Raw genomic sequence first — 15,225 nt, 5'->3', positions numbered from 1 at the left:
TGGCGGAACCTTCTGGACCTTCCCTGACCCGATCCCCCAAGGACAAGAAGCAGAAGAAAAAAGCCGTGAAGCTCCTAACATGTCCGGTCTCGCTTCCACGCTATCAAACATGAGCGTTGTGGCCCGGTAGAAGGCGCTGGTCCTTGGACACCACCCGTACGTCGACGCACACCTCCTCTTTGAGTTCATCCGGCATGATGGTCGCCGTCCCGTCATGGAGCTACGGGAGAACCGGGATCGACATTATAGTGATCATCTTCGCCATCATTCTCATCTCATGACTATTATCATAATTCTCATCACTTCCTCCTCATCGATGACATCATCATCCTCATCTACATGATGATCTTCATTTTCCTCATCATTATTCACATCAATGTCATCCTCATCAGTACACCCCCCCCCCCCCCAACTGACCAGCGAGTGCGGCAGCGGCTCCTTTTGGAAGTTGCGACAGTACGCCCGGCGCGTGCGGCATTGCACGACGCACCAGACGGCGGAGAAGGCGACGCCCACCATGAGGAGCAGCGTCAGCACGGCCGTGGTGGGGCTCTTCCAGGGGGCGTGGGGACCTTGAGAGGCGGGATTGAAATTCAGCACAATCTGTCCGTGGCGTCCAACAACCATGTTAAACAGTATGTCTAATGTTGTACCTGCAACACGCACGCATTGCTCTTGGGTGTCTTGGCTGAGCAGTTGTACTTTCATCAATACGCGCGCCCGCACGCAGTACAACGACCTGTCTTGCAGGTCAGCGACATGCAGCAGTCTCTCCGCGGCCGGAACGGTAAAGACGCGAGCCTGTGAAACAGCTTAGCCGTGAACACGGCAAATTCACTCGGGATGGCGTCGATGGCACCGGTGATGCTAAGCTAACCTGGCCCGGGGCGTTGCCGTGCTTCCACACCTCCACCACGATGGATGCCGTGAGCAGAGCCTGCTCAAAGGATACCAAGAGGGCGTCCCCCACCGCTGACACCGTCATCTGGGGCACCATCAACAAGGCTGTTGAGTACGTTGACAATCACAAACAAACATGAATACAGCTGGAACATCAATGAGCACATAGATATTTTTTTTCACAAAGCAATTTTTTTCATGTTAGTCTCAGGCCCCTGAAGCAAGTATTTTGTTAAAATGTGACAAAATACAGGTATACATATTTTTTTCAAGCAATTACTACTGATTAACAGGGTTCCCACTCTTCCACTTGCTCTTATTTATGGACCTTTTAAGGACTTTTGAGAGCTAATCTAGCCATTTTTACTGACTTTTTCTCCATTCAGCAGGGAATTCTCTGAGGATTTAATGAACAGAAAGCCACATACCACTGAGCTGTTGTTCAAATAATTGCTGCCAAAGAAAGGGCGTATCATTATTTTTAGGGGCAATCAGGTAACCCTTTATTTGACATAGTGAATGTCTAATTGGCCCGAAATGACCCGAAGTGATCACGTGATCCTCATCGGAACTGATCGGAGACGGCGGGAAAAGCAGAGCGGGAACCAGGAAGGCATGTCGATTGACGGCGGCGTTTGAGAGGAACCAAACCGAATCTTTTGCTAGCTAGCTGCTTCCGCGTAAGTAAGTAGCACAGAACCTCCCTGGACTAACGAACGACCCACAGAAGGTGACATGAGTCCAGGTAAGCTTTTGGGGACCGTCTCGGTGGTTCTTGTTCTTCTACTTTCTTTTGACGGTTCTCTCAGCGTTTGACTCGGTTTGCTACTAAATGTGTATTAATGAGGCGCAGCATTCAGATTTTGACGAGAAAACTGCGTGCGATTAAACCCCCTCTTCCCTCCACACACACACATTTATTTTAAGGTTTTCATGCATTAAGTGAACAACAGAAGCACAAATGTTTTCGGATCTCAACCTTTGACGGCCACTCTTACTTACTGTCCCTCCTGTTGAACGGGGGTGATAGTTGCGCCCACTCCGACGTCTGGGAGGCGCAGCGCGCTCGCACGCGGATGTTGTAGTCCGAGTCGGAGCCCAAGTCTAAAGTCTGGTCGCAATGCGTGCGCGTCATGTCCTGACACTCGAGAGAATCCACCCAGATGCCGTCCAGGACCGTCACCTCGAACTCGCTGCAATTCGCGTCGAACACGTGTGAAAATATATTTTAGCGCTATGTTTGATTATCCAATCCAATTTCCAGTAGGATACTCAAATACAAAAATATTCAAAAGTCCTCTGTTATATTGTCAGATTGTTGTAGTTTAACGGGATTAACCCGCAAACAAATTGCTCCTCAGTACAGTATTACCAAATTGCCCCTGAAATTATGTCATTGCATAACAAAATGGCTCCTCCAAAGAAAAAAGTTAATTTTGAGCCATTAAATGTAAAATTTAGTTTCAGTTTGTTGTCATATTTTAAAAAAGCATTTTGTTTCGATTGTTTTTTGTTAACATTTGTTTTTGTTAACTAAAATAACCTTGCCTGGAACTTGCACAGGCACACAACAAGAACATTTGGGGAAATTACTTACTCATGATTACTTAGCTTGTTTCAGGTTAATTGTCGTGACTCAAGTCAACAACGTGTTGAGAATGTTGCCTGTCGAGGTGTTGGGAGTTCTATCCCACAGGTGGTTCCCATTACCTTTTTTGTTTGGGTTTCAACAAGTGGCCTAGAATATTATTATTTATTAAACTGAAAAGATGGTCAGTGATAATTGGTCAAAAATGACTTTTCTACAGAGGAGCTATATTTACAGCATTATTTCAAATTATTTATTCATCAACAAAGACTTAAAAAGCAAGCAATTACTTGTATTTTGTTTTATTTTCTATCTGTACAGGGGAGGCGTACTTCAGGAAATTTTGGGAAACGTGTGTACACGCTTCGACAGAATCCACACGGATTGGAGTAACATGCCATGTAATGAACGTACCCTTGGAACTGCACCGAGTAAAGAAATGGCGTGCTGCATGGTGTCGGAGGGGGGCGCCACTTTAGCACGTGTTTCATGTTGACTGAATCCATGGTTACGTGACCCGGTGGGGGGAGCACACTCCAAACGTCTGAAGAAGAGGAAGAAGACGGCAAAAATCAAAAAGGGTGCAGTCGACGTTTTGGAGTCCCAGGTGCTAGCATGCGGCTAATAGTAATGTTGCTATTACACATGCTAAACAGGTTACACTGGTCAACACACATTTCTTTTTTTCCCCTGAATTGGCTTTAGTTTTTGAAGTATTCCATATTTCTGTAGAGGAAAAGCTCTAAATGTAAGCACGTTAGATGATTGGTGTTTTGAAATGTTTGCTTGGTGATCCAGCTTTGCTGAGGCTGTATGTGTCTTTTCAAGCATGTCCATACTTCATCTTTTCTTGCAAATGTCGTGAAAGATGGCAATCGTTTGAACAGAGAGCATCCGTGATGCAAATTGGATTATATGTGAAAATTAAGCAAATATTCAGAGAATGAGGCAATATTCACGAAAACGGGTGACTTCAATGTACAAACGCGACTCTTCGTGACCAAAGTAAATGTTTTAAATTGAAAGGACATCGATTATCAATCAATTGTCAAAAATATTGATATCTCAGAAACTAAGAATTAGATGTTGTTTTGGATTCAAAATTCCCCGATAACCATTCATTTTTCTTTGTCACTAGATTTATTGTTATCAAAACACAAGAGCTGCATCAACTGGAGTACATGTTCAAAATGCTAAATTTGATTACTTAAATTATATGAATTGAAGGTAATTTTGGATTTTTTATTATAATTTTATTTTTTTTTGATTGTTTGATTTGATTTTGATTTTTTTGATTCACTTAGATATGATTTGTTTTTAATGCAGGTCTGTTAGTTTTTTTATCATTTGCTGTATTTGGGGTAATGCTTCCTTTTAGTTTAGTTTTAATTACTTTTGGAATTAGTTTTAGGTTTTTTTTGTAATACATGGCACATTTTTCAAGTGCAGGATAAAAAAAGACCAAACAAAAAGGTCACTATGTGTTGTACAGTAAAGCAAACTACCATTTTCAAACTAAACTCAACTGTTGGAATCGGTCCATTCAATCAGTCTGTCCCTATATGTGTACTCACAGCAAACAAGGTGAACTTGGATGAGCAGAGTAGAGAAGATGGTGGTGGTCTTCATCCTGGGTAGCCTGTTTGACGCATGGTGCACTCGTCTCTGATGTCCACGACAACCGCTCTCCCTTGCGCGCAGCAAAGACGCTCTCCCAAAATATACACGTACGTTGCATACACATGGGTGTGAGAATGCTGAGAAGGGGTCGCCCGAGCCGCTTAACGCTCAGATGAACCAGTTCGACCGGTCGGCTCCGCCCTGCATTTATGACGCCTGTCATCAGAGATTGGAGTCGATACAGTTTGGCTTCGGTGTTGGCAAAAAGTTGAGCATGCGGCGATGGGTCGGGACACGCGCCACAATTTCTGGGTGTGCTGGAGCCTCCCCCGGCTGTCTTCGGGGCATCGGCAGAGGGGAGGGGGCACCCTCACCCGGCTGACAGTCTATCAAGACAACCATTTGCACCGTTTTTTTTTTTGGCTAAAAACGCCTTACAACATACATGGTCATTTTCTTCGGCTAAAAACGCCTTACAACATACATGGTCGTTTTTTGGGGGCTAAAAACGCCTTAGTATACATGGTCGGTTTTTTTCGGCTAAAAACGGCTTATTATACATCGTCGTTTTTTCGACTAAAAACGCCTGACTATACATGGTCAAATTTTTGGGCTAAAAATGCCTGGCTATACATGGTCGTTTTTTTTTTCAGCCAAAACGCCTTACTATACATCGTAGTTTTTTCGGCTAAAAAAGTCTTACTATACATGGTCGTTTTGGGGGGGCTAAAAACACCTGACTATACATGGTCGTTTTTTTTTTTTCGTGTTAAAACGCCTTACTAAACGAGGCCTTGCCTCGGAAAATTTTCCAAGTCCTTGGCCTTGGCCTCGGGTTGCCTCGGTGGTCCAACATTGCCAGCTGGATAGCTACAGTAGCTAGATAGCCAGCTAGCTAGCTAGATAAATAGATAGATATTGAGGGGGGACAATGAAGGGAGTGTGCCTGCGGGCCAGCTGTGGGCCCTTCCCTGCCGTAAAACAAGAAGGGAGAAAAATATGGAAGGAGACTTGTGTGATTTTGTCCTGTGTAGGCAGCAGAGGGCGTCCATGACACAATTTCATCCAGAGTTTCCTCTTTGGCCTTGAGTAGTCCACCTTGAAGCATCATTCTATTCTTGGTGAGACTTCATCGTCCCCTCTGTTGGCTCCTCTTTGCCATTCATATCTTCTCTTAGGCTTCAGTCAGTTTTGCTTTAAGATAAGATATCCTTTATTTGTCCCACTCTGGGGAAATTTACATTTACTTTACCATCCCTTTTTAGCCGTTGTACTCCTTCCTTTGCATTAATTCGCTTCTTTTCTTAGCTTTGGTTTGTCTTTCACTTTTGAAGGCTTGGGATGTGATCGAGGGTGCGGCGTGGCCACGGCAATCGATACTGAGTGAGATGAGGCGGAGGCGGGGGCGGGCCGGGCGTTTTATGGCCTCCATCAGAGAGCAAAGTCTTCTCGCGTCAACACGCCGTGATCTTTCGGTGCGAGGTTTACAGGTGGCTTTGTTCATCGTAGTCTTGGTCTCCTTCTTGGCCGTTGGGACCCTTCCTGGGCAGACTTGGTCAACTTCTTCATCTTCTTCTTCTTCTTGCTGACCGTCGGGAACGTTGGGGCGGCGACAATGTCGACGGCAGTGGAGGCGACGGGCTTTGTCATGTGCCTGCTGAGCTGGCTGCTGACGGGCGCGGCGCTGGCTAACGACTACTGGAAGATCTCCACCGTGTCGGGCAGCGTCATCATCTCGCAGCGCCAGTTCGAGAACCTGTGGCACTCATGCGCCGAGAACAGCGCCGGCATTGCCGAGTGCAAGGACTTCGAATCTTTGCTCTCATTGCCCGGTGGGTGTCTCTGAGTCGGCGTCGGCTTCAGACAGACGCGTCAAGCCTTTATTCTCTTCATCCGTTAACTTTCATTCTTCGACGTATTTCCTTCTTCCTTTGCCAACATCTATTCTTCTTTGGACTCCATTTCTCCTTCCCTAGCCTTCGTTTCTTCTTCTTTCACCCTTCATGTTCTTTGTTAGCCTCCATTCTCATACTTATAGCTTTCACGTCCTTCGCCTTCATTCTCTACTTCTTCGGTCTTCATTGCCACTTCTGCTGGCGCTCGTTGTCTACTTCAGATTTTATTCTCTTCCAATGCTAGCCTTCAATTCCGCCTTCATTGGAAACGTCTTCATACGTCAAGCTTGTTTCTTAGTCTCCTTCTTTAACATTCATCGGTGTCAACCTGAAGAAAGAGTTAGCTTTAGCGTTCGCATTCGCGCAACTTTCTCCCGCTGTTGGCAAATCGTAAAGAGGTGCGGCGGCCATTTTATGATGATGGCGGGCAATCATTAACTGGCCCCATTACCACCTTCTGTTTGCCTTCGTTCTCTACTTCTGTTGGCATTTACGCCCTTCTTCCTCTTTTATCTTTGTAATCCCTTTTAGCCTTAATGACTTCTTCTTTGAGCCTTTCTTTGGTCTTCTTTAGACTGCCCTTATCCCGTCTGATCTGAAATTTTTATTTTTATCTTCACTCCCTTCACCTCCATGTTTGAATTAGTCTTCATTTTTCTCTTCTGTTGTCTTGAAACCTCTTTTCCTCTTTAAATTTAACCCCTTCTTCGCTAATCTTTGTGCTGCTCTTTTTTTAGCCATCAATATTTTTTGGGGGTGTGGGACGGGATCTTCATGCGTGTTTCTTTTGACTGCGTTCCCTTTTTTCATTTTCACGTTCCAGCCTTCCTTCTTCACCTCCATTCATGTCTTTGATTTTTTTTAAAATGCACTTTTATTAATCCAGGTGGCTGTGGCGTAAAACTGGAGTTTGTTTTTGGCACAGGTCATGTCCAGGCATGCCGTGCCCTGATGATTGTGTCTTTGGTGATGGGTTTGGGCTCCATGGTGGTTTCTCTACTGGGCCTCAAGTGCATCAAGATCGGCTCCGCCGGAGACACCTCCAAGGCCAAGATGGCCGTCACCGGAGGCATCCTCAGCATCCTGGCCGGTGAGCCGCATTCAAAGCTGTCCAAACCTATTTTGGGAGCTATTTTAGTTTTGCCCTTTTGCACAAGTCATAGTCACAGTCTGTATATGCAATTGTTTTTGTCCACGAAAATGAAAAAAGGTTTTGGGTCTAGCTTTAGGCACATGAGATGCTGAAGAACTGAAGCTTACAATGAAATTCATCAGCAAAAGTTGATTAACGGAATTGTACGATATGTGAAAAGCACTTGTTGTAAGACACCTTGGAATGCACAGCGATAGGCTACGATAGCGAGCACCTGTGGGGCTCAAGCGTTTTGGATGAAAGTGATCAAATCCGCTCTTTCCGGAAGGTCACATGAACCAACCGGAAAACCTGAAGATATTTCCAGCTGTTGTCTTTGGACAAATGTTAAAGATGATATGACCGGCGACCTTGCACAAGTGTCTTTGAAGCTAGCGTCCCGCTTGTGCTTGCAGGTGTTTGCTGCATGACGGCAGTGTCGTGGTACGCCAGCATGGTGGTGCAGGACTTCTACAACCCGCTCTACATGGGCGTCAAGTCAGTCACACGCATTTGCATGCACACGCATATACGCCATGTCACGAGTGGTTAGCATGCGCTTTTATCTTGCGTGTTTGTTTGCAGATTTGAGCTGGGCGTGGGCCTGTACTTGGGCTGGGGAGCCTCCAGTCTCTCCTTGCTGGGGGGCGGCTTGCTGTGCACAGCCTGCAAGAGGGCGTCGCCTGCTGGCCGCAAAAGGTACGGCACAAGTGGAACTTTCTGTACAGCGGCGCTCGCTTAGAAGGCGGCTTTCCCTTGTTGGCTTTGCAAATTAAGGTTTTGGTTTCACTTGGCGTTTCCAAACTGGGTTGGGGTCACATGTTAGGGTTGTGAGACTGGGCTGTGGTTTCAAATTTAGGGTACAAGACAGAGTTAGGCTTTCAAGACGGAGTTTGCTTTTGAAATTAGAATTTTAAGACAACGTTAAGGTTTTAAATGAGGGTTGCAAGATATGGTTAGCTTTTGAAGTTTGATTTGAGGCAAGGTTACAGTTTCAAATGAGGGTTTCAGACCAGGGTTAAGTTTCAAAGTTTAAAAACTAGGACTAGTGTTTCAAATTAGAGTTTCAAACTTGGATTTGGGTTTCGAACTGGGGTTCTAAACTCGGGTTGGAGTTTCAAAGTCATTCGGGTTGGGGTTTTAAAGTACAGTTACAAACTAGGAATAGGGTTTCGAATGAGGGTTTCAAACAATTTTTTTAAATTAGTGTCAGGGTTTCAAAGTCAGGTTTCAAACTACAGTGTGTTGGGATACAAAAATGTCGTTTTCTGTGTTTCAGTGGTTACTATGGCAACGGTCCTGCATCCAAGGTCTACAAGGCCACACCTACGTCGGAGGCGGCGACAGCCAGAGCTTACGTCTGAATAGACACACACACACACACACACACACACACACACACACACGACATTTTAACTGAGATGATGATTTGCAAACAGTCCACCTCATAGCTTTCATGACATCACAATCATGCTTGGGTGAATAAAGGAGTGTTTTTGTCTTTTCCATACACCTCTTTCCATGTGTGGGTGTGTTTGTATGCTTGCATCAATTTGTTTGTGTGCTCGTGGGTATGTGGATTGTAATCTGATGCGAGTAATCACGTTGATGACAACACAGTAATCCAGGAGAACTGCTGACGAGCAGAAAACCAGATTACATCCTGACGCACTCGCCTCTCGAATGGAGTCAATGTTTTCATTTCTTGCCGCTGATGGCGTCGTCGTCATAGACGACAGACAGCTCAACTGATCCAATGTAACAGCGTAGTTAATGGAATAATAATAATAATAATAATAATAATGACCAATAAACTATGTGTGCATTGTGTATGACTAGTTTGCCGCATCTTGACCTTTGACCTGCACCTTGAGACTTTGCTCTATATAAAGAGGCGCCGGTGTACTGGGAGCGAACTCATAAATAGGGGCATAAAAAAGACACACATACACAAAAAAAGGAAAGACGTGCGCACACACACACACAGGCACAGATATACGTACGAGGTAATCTGATTGGTTGTGCTGACGTGGTCGGAGTGCAGTTCAATCCCCTCAGCGGTTGATTCAAGGTGGTTGCAGTGGGCGTGACCATTGGGGGCGTGGCCAGCATGGCAAAAGCTCCCGATTGGCCGTTCCGATGGAGCGAGCCCGTTCTGGACAACCCTCGGTGACATATAGACGAGGCTGGTGCCCATCGCATTTGTCCGTCGTGCTCGTCTTCATCTTTGTACTCGTCTTGCTGCAGGTGAGTGGGCGTTGTTGTGGCACTGCCCCGGTGACACCCAGAGTGATGCTAAGAGCTTCCTGATTGTTTTGTCACTCAGCAGCATCATGAGCCCCAAGAATGTCGTCTTCAAGAAGATCTGCAAAGACAAGTCGGTCAGCTAACGTGCTAAGGCGCTAACGTCATTGTCATGGCGACGATCGACAACATCACACATGGGTGGATGGACGACGAATGGATGAATTGATGGTGGCTGGATGAATGGATGGATGAGGGAGAAATGGATGGATTAACGGATGAATGGGTGAAAGAGAAAACGTTGATATTATAAGTATGAATGGACAGCAGAATGACTGAAAGAATAGATGAGACGTTCTGGTGTGGTGCTCCTCAGGTGGGTGTGTACATGGGGAGACGGGACTTTGTCGACCGAGTGGATTCTGTGGATCCAGTCGGTGAGGCCACCATCTCTCTATATCTCCACCAAGACGCACAGCCACATCAAGCCACATTGCCGCCTATCCACTTCGCTGCTTCGCCACTTTGCTACCTCTCCACTTAGCAACCAAGACACATTGATGTCCGCCTAGCTGCTTCACCGCCTAGCCACCTTGCTATTTCGCCAACTAGCTGCCGAGCCATTTCGTCAACTAGCTGCCACTTAGCTGCCAATCCACACAGCGCCGAGAACGCTAATCCCCGTTGTACCATCATCTCACTAGACGGCGTCATCGTGATCGAGCGCGAGGCCCTGCAGGGAAGGAAAGGTGAGCCCGTCTGGTATAAACAGCGCCCTCCGGTGGTGACTCCTCTCTCTGGCGCCCTCTAGTGTTTGTCACACTGTCGTGTACCTTCCGCTACGGCCGCGACGACATGGATGTGATGGGTGTGGCCTTCCGCCGCGAGCTCTACCTGTCCACGCGGCAGGTGTACCCGCCCCTGCAGGACCGCGAGCAGGCAGTCCACACGCGCATGCAGGCCAAGCTGCTGCGGAAGCTGGGCGACGACGCCTACCCCTTCTTCTTCGAGGTGTCAAGACCCCCTCCCTCCCCACAAACACCCGTGGCATGCTGTTGACCCGTTTGCACCACCCAACATGCAAAACGTGTCCCTGTCTGGTCTCGTCACAGTTCCCTGACAACCTGCCGTGTTCGGTGGCAATGCAACCGGCGCAGCACGACGTCGGCAAGGTGACATTCCAATACGTGTGTGTATATGACTGTGTGCGTCTGTCTGTGCGCACGTACGAGTGCATGGTTGTGTGAGTGTGTGTCAGTCCCTCAAAGCCTTGCGTCTCGTCTCATCAGCAATGCGCGGTGGAGTTTGAGGTGAAAGCGTTCAGCGCTGAGAGTCAGGACGCCAAAATCCACAAACGGTAAGGCTGGCCAGGGCAGAGTCCGCATGAGCCAAGCGACACTTGCGCCTGATCTCCGTGTGCTCCTTGTTCTCCAGGAGCTCAGTCAAGCTGATGATCAGGAAGGTGCAGTATGCCCCTGAAGCCCAGGAGGACGCCGCTGTTGAAATCTCACGGGACTTCTCCGTATCGGACAAGCCGCTGCACGTGACGGCCCGACTTGACAAAGAGGTGGGAGGGGGGGGGGACTGTTGCCGCCCATGCTGTCACCATGGTGAGTGTGCGTGCTTCCGGTGACTTCCTCCAGCTGTCTGTCTGCAGATTTTCTACCACGGTGAGACTATGAGGCTGCACCTCAATGTGGTCAACAACTCTACCAGGAATGTCAAAAACATGGTCATCTCCGGTATGTTCTTCCCATTTAGTGATGTGACATCATAGCACCGTAACTTCACGTGATTTCACAGCATTGCATCACAACAAGAGGGGCCAGTTTCCAGATGTTTTCTCTCTCTCCCTGCAGCAACGCTCTTGATTCAAATGATCATGATCGTTATCAGCTTCTGCAGACCTTGCTGATTATCTGATCACTGACACAGGGTGACAATGTAGTGTCGCCACATAACTGACTTAACATCCTTCTAGCCCGACAAAGCTTCAGCATAATGTTGTAGCATGAAATCGTACTGTGACAATATGGCAACAACCAAGTGTGACATCATAGGTGACAACCTAACTCAACAGCATAACCTGGCAATGTATGTGGCAATAATAATGTAGTGTGACAGCATAGCATGGCAACATAGAACAAAAACCCAGCACGAGGATGCCTTAGCATAAAATGTAGTATGACATTGCTCACCATATTGTGTGTCATCAGAGTGTGACAACATAACCTGAGAAAGTTTCATAATGATGTCGCGTGATAATGTAGTGTTCATCCAAGCGTACATGCTAGCGTTACGAAGCATCAGGACAATGTAGCTTGTAATCTTACTGCCGTGTCACAGCGCAACGTTGAATTAATCATATCATGCCATTGTAGCAAGACAACATTGTAATGCAACAATTTATAGCGTGGCATCGTGGGGCCAGACGATGGCTAACCTGAAAGTGAGACATCAAAATCAAGTTGCCAATCAAGTAATCAGCACTTTGGCGTTGTTGTTGTCCTCAGTGGATCAGGTGGCCACAGTGGTGCTGTACTCCAATGACAGCTATGTCAAATGTGTCGCCATTGAAGAAGGGTGAGTGTCGAGCAGGCTAATGCTAGCCGGCGCATGCTAACACTAGCACTTGATCAAGTGTATTGTTCTTCAGCGAAACGGTTTCTGCGGGGGCGACGCTCCAAAAAGACATCCTGCTGCTCCCCTTGCTGGCCAACAACAGGGAGAGGAGAGGAATCGCCCTGGATGGAAAACTCAAGCACGAAGACACCAACTTGGCATCATCCAGCATGTGAGCAAGCACGAGTCCCGAAAAATAGGGTTGAGCTTGTGACACCAATGCTAACGCTAAGGTGTGGTTCCAGCATCAAGCCAGGCGTCCTGAAGGAGGTTCTGGGCATCATGGTGTCCTACAGGGTATCAGTCAAGCTCATCATCGGAGGGTGAGTAACTCACAAAACACAAAAAAATACGCTAATCATTGTCAAGGGGGACCTTTTCGTAAAATTGTGTTGTCAACTTTAATTCCGCTCTCATTTCTACACTGTGGCAGCATGATGAGCTCAAGGTGCGTATGAACGCTTATCGACACCACCACACTCTAGACGCATCCGTTTACAGAAACATCCCCCTACTAAGCTAAGCTAGCGATGCTAACTGCTGTTCTCATCAACCACAGTGTACTTTTCACCAGATATTCTCTGATTTACGCAGACGTATGACGACTTTTGTGACCTCGTTAGCCAAACGGATATTTCGCACCTCCACGGAGTGCCGTAGTGTGAAGTAGTGAGGTCCACTCCTCGACTAATCAGTCTGACAGTTTGCCTGACAACCGCCATGCAGCATGTGTTGCCAATCAAGTGCAAATGTGATGTGTTCATGCTCCAAGTTTATCAGTTTCTTTGTGTGACAGTGAGGTTTCGCTGGAGCTTCCCTTCAAACTGATGCACCCTAAACCTGACACAGGTGAGGATCATGCTTCTTCTTCTTAAAAACATCAAGAAACATTCTACAGACCTCACAAACTCATCTTCTTGTCTTCCTGTTCCTGCCACCAGTCAAGGAAAGGTGATTTGCTTTTTTTTAGTTTGTTTTATTTTGTTTTCTTGATTAACTCATTTAACGCCAGCCGTTTTTCTCAAATTGGGAAAGCCAATGCCAGCCGTGTTTGACCATTTGACTAAGTTTTGAAGACTGACAGAAAATTTTGGTGTGTCGCTATATAAGCATTGGGGTGGGGGGAGTACATTTCTTTGTAAACAGCAGTTGATGATAGGTAAGTTTTTTGAAAATACTTCTTTCCAAGAAAAAAAAAAATCACAGAAAAACATGTGTGGACCAAAGTCTGATCAAATCCACTCCTGCCATCTAGTATCATACTGAAATAATTTTATCCTTACTGAGGAACTGCGCGGAGGCCTTTATTAATCAATACATTTTCATTTTAAAAAAACACCTAAAACTTCTGTTTACATTTTGGCATTAAATAAGTTAGTAAGTGGACATTTGTACTAACATGCTAATGCTTTCACATAGTTTTGCCGATACGTTAAAGGAAAGGATGGTGGGGCTAATGCCAACAGCAAGTTTGACATTAATGCTAATGTGCTAAAGTCGATCTACGGGGCTATTACCATGCTATTAGATGCTTGTGCTAACATACGATGACCAGTAGGCAGTTTCACATTGGTGCTAACATACTAATGCCCATAAGCAGTTTCACATCCATAATGCTAATAGATGTCCCCACAAGTGAGCTGAAAGAAATGTGTTTTAATGTGATGCTCATACACTGTTTCACCTTGGTGCTAAAGTACTAATGTAAACGGACAGTCCTGGGTTTGTGCTAAATGCAACAGCTTGTTTGACAGTGGTAGTAATGTGCAACTACCGTAACTTGTTATTGTTTGAAGCTGATGGTTATGCGCTAATAGCAGTAGCTAGTTTGGCGTTTATGTCAACATGCTATTGCCGATGGGTAATTTGCTGTTGGTGCTCACATGTTAAACGTGTGCTGCATGATTGTGTGTGAAGTGAAATGGAGGAGGAGCTTGTGTTCCAGGAGTTCAAGCGATCGTACCTTCGAGGCATGATAGGTGACGACGACGACGAGGAAGGAAATGTGTCGGGCGGCGACGACATTACCCCAAAAGAAAAGTGAAAACGCCTACTGAGGGTTTTGTGTTGGGTTAGCCACGTTAGCTGCAAATTAGCAACGGTAACAAAAATTCCTCTTTTTTTTTGTCGATGTTTTCATTATCACACACAAGCTTTACAATTAACAAGCTGCTAGCATGTTAGCTGTGGTGATACCTAAAGTCAATTGATAAGGATTCGTAGTCAAATTTGGTATGAGAAAAAGCCCAATAAAGAACTTTACATGTCACAGTGTTAGATTGAAGCATCTTCTTCTAGTTTGAACCTTGGGCTCCTTCAATCCCCCTGACTCTTGAAATTCCCTGCATTCCGGTGAGTACCGCGGGCCCTTGTCGAACTATTGGACTCTGGACACGCTCACAAGAGGCAGGACAAGTCTCAGTTTCTCCCTGATCCCCTGGGAAACCTGGTTTGCCCCGTAGTCCTTGGTTACCCATCTCTCCTACAGACACCACAAGTGTGGTTCAGAATCTCAGGGGTGGTTCTTCTGAGCTGTGGTGGGAACTATTCACTCATTCCCTATGCCCTAATCACCTAAAATACATTTATATCTCGTGGAACTACAAAGTAAATATTTCTCCAAAATCCACTGAAAATCCCTTTGAGTTGATTCAGGAGTTGGGAATGAGCATAGGATTTGGAATCATACATCAATCTCTACTCCAAAACCACTAGATCAAGATTTTTTTTAAATAGTGGACCTTGATAGGTTTGTAAAATGTCCAGTAAATATCACATTGAAGTAATTCAGCAGAAAGAAATGAATGAGAATGGGCAACTGACCTTTGTCCACTCGCTGGCTCTTGGTCCCAGTGGTACCTGAACCTCCGGGTGGCCCCTTGTCCCCTGGACCGCCCTTCTGAATCTGAGAACAGGAAGAAATTAAAAGATTAGAGAAGAAAGAAGGTCAACTCACATCTCTGGACTGGATCAGAGGACAGTCTCACCCTTAGACCCCTGATGGCCTGGGAACCCCAGATGCCCTTTGGACAATGATTTCAGCAGTGTGTTACGAATGGTTTTATCAGGGTGCGGAGGTGCCGACCTGCCACTGTTTGCCAGCATATGGAGGATAAGATGGTGAAGACAAACAGATGAGAATGAGAAGATGAAAAAGTGAAAAGTAAACATTGGTCCCAAAACTAAATACTCGAGTTGAGTACAGATTTCTGATAATGGAGTCA

The 15,225-nt window shown here is 46.1% G+C and overlaps 3 protein-coding genes and 2 long non-coding RNA genes across 6 annotated transcripts; 3 read left to right on the top strand and 2 right to left on the bottom strand.

Moving 5' to 3' along the window:
• Positions 1-18: 18 nt before the first annotated feature.
• Positions 19-4,236, bottom strand: crfb16 (cytokine receptor family member B16). The gene is made up of 7 exons (XM_052087924.1): positions 4,063-4,236; positions 2,903-3,032; positions 1,903-2,093; positions 878-1,005; positions 654-801; positions 418-572; positions 19-220 (listed from the first exon to the last, which is right to left on the bottom strand). The coding sequence occupies exons 1-7, from the start codon at positions 4,115-4,117 to the stop codon at positions 104-106; spliced, it is 924 nt and encodes a 307-aa protein (XP_051943884.1). The 5' UTR covers positions 4,118-4,236; the 3' UTR covers positions 19-103.
• Positions 3,014-4,195, top strand: LOC127616371 (uncharacterized). Its single transcript, XR_007967097.1, has 2 exons — positions 3,014-3,153; positions 3,667-4,195. It is a non-coding gene; the product is annotated as an uncharacterized LOC127616371 (long non-coding RNA).
• A 757-nt stretch (positions 4,237-4,993) lies between the features above and the next one.
• On the top strand, positions 4,994-8,645 carry cldn15la (claudin 15-like a). The gene is made up of 5 exons (XM_052087925.1): positions 4,994-5,940; positions 6,929-7,093; positions 7,552-7,633; positions 7,721-7,834; positions 8,415-8,645. The coding sequence occupies exons 1-5, from the start codon at positions 5,724-5,726 to the stop codon at positions 8,497-8,499; spliced, it is 663 nt and encodes a 220-aa protein (XP_051943885.1). The 5' UTR covers positions 4,994-5,723; the 3' UTR covers positions 8,500-8,645.
• On the bottom strand, positions 8,316-15,221 carry LOC127616370 (uncharacterized). Its single transcript, XR_007967096.1, has 2 exons — positions 14,825-15,221; positions 8,316-9,500 (listed from the first exon to the last, which is right to left on the bottom strand). It is a non-coding gene; the product is annotated as an uncharacterized LOC127616370 (long non-coding RNA).
• On the top strand, positions 9,244-14,278 carry saga (S-antigen; retina and pineal gland (arrestin) a). 2 transcript variants are annotated; one of them, XM_052087921.1, is made up of 16 exons: positions 9,272-9,382; positions 9,462-9,516; positions 9,756-9,816; positions 10,084-10,128; positions 10,191-10,390; positions 10,492-10,551; positions 10,669-10,736; positions 10,814-10,946; positions 11,037-11,121; positions 11,893-11,962; positions 12,036-12,173; positions 12,247-12,324; positions 12,435-12,449; positions 12,798-12,850; positions 12,943-12,952; positions 13,919-14,278. In XM_052087921.1, the coding sequence occupies exons 2-16, from the start codon at positions 9,469-9,471 to the stop codon at positions 14,043-14,045; spliced, it is 1,191 nt and encodes a 396-aa protein (XP_051943881.1). In that variant the 5' UTR covers positions 9,272-9,382; positions 9,462-9,468; the 3' UTR covers positions 14,046-14,278. The 2 variants fall into 2 exon arrangements, with proteins under 2 accessions (XP_051943880.1, XP_051943881.1); XM_052087920.1 differs by lacking the exons at positions 12,943-12,952; positions 13,919-14,278 and having other exon boundaries at positions 9,244-9,382; positions 9,462-9,512; positions 12,798-12,932.
• Positions 15,222-15,225: the final 4 nt, after the last annotated feature.

The sequence above is a fragment of the Hippocampus zosterae genome, chromosome 15, assembly GCF_025434085.1.
Source record: "Hippocampus zosterae strain Florida chromosome 15, ASM2543408v3, whole genome shotgun sequence".
NCBI lineage: Eukaryota > Metazoa > Chordata > Actinopteri > Syngnathiformes > Syngnathidae > Hippocampus > Hippocampus zosterae.
This window is presented reverse-complemented; position numbering and strand designations above follow the sequence as displayed.

Coding starts and splice junctions, on each gene's coding strand:
- cldn15la (XM_052087925.1), top strand. CDS start 5,724: ATGTCGACGGCAGTGGAGGCGACGGGCTTTGTCATGTGCCTGCTGAGC. Junction 5,941..6,928: donor ATCTTTGCTCTCATTGCCCG/GTGGGTGTCTCT, acceptor TTTTTGGCACAG/GTCATGTCCAGGCATGCCGT. Junction 7,634..7,720: donor CCGCTCTACATGGGCGTCAA/GTCAGTCACACG, acceptor GTTTGTTTGCAG/ATTTGAGCTGGGCGTGGGCC.
- saga (XM_052087921.1), top strand. CDS start 9,469: ATGAGCCCCAAGAATGTCGTCTTCAAGAAGATCTGCAAAGACAAGTCG. Junction 10,129..10,190: donor GGCCCTGCAGGGAAGGAAAG/GTGAGCCCGTCT, acceptor GGCGCCCTCTAG/TGTTTGTCACACTGTCGTGT. Junction 11,963..12,035: donor TGTGTCGCCATTGAAGAAGG/GTGAGTGTCGAG, acceptor ATTGTTCTTCAG/CGAAACGGTTTCTGCGGGGG.
- crfb16 (XM_052087924.1), bottom strand. CDS start 4,117: ATGAAGACCACCACCATCTTCTCTACTCTGCTCATCCAAGTTCACCTT. Junction 3,033..4,062: donor CCAAGTTCACCTTGTTTGCT/GTGAGTACACAT, acceptor CCTCTTCTTCAG/ACGTTTGGAGTGTGCTCCCC. Junction 221..417: donor AGCCGCTGCCGCACTCGCTG/GTCAGTTGGGGG, acceptor GTTCTCCCGTAG/CTCCATGACGGGACGGCGAC.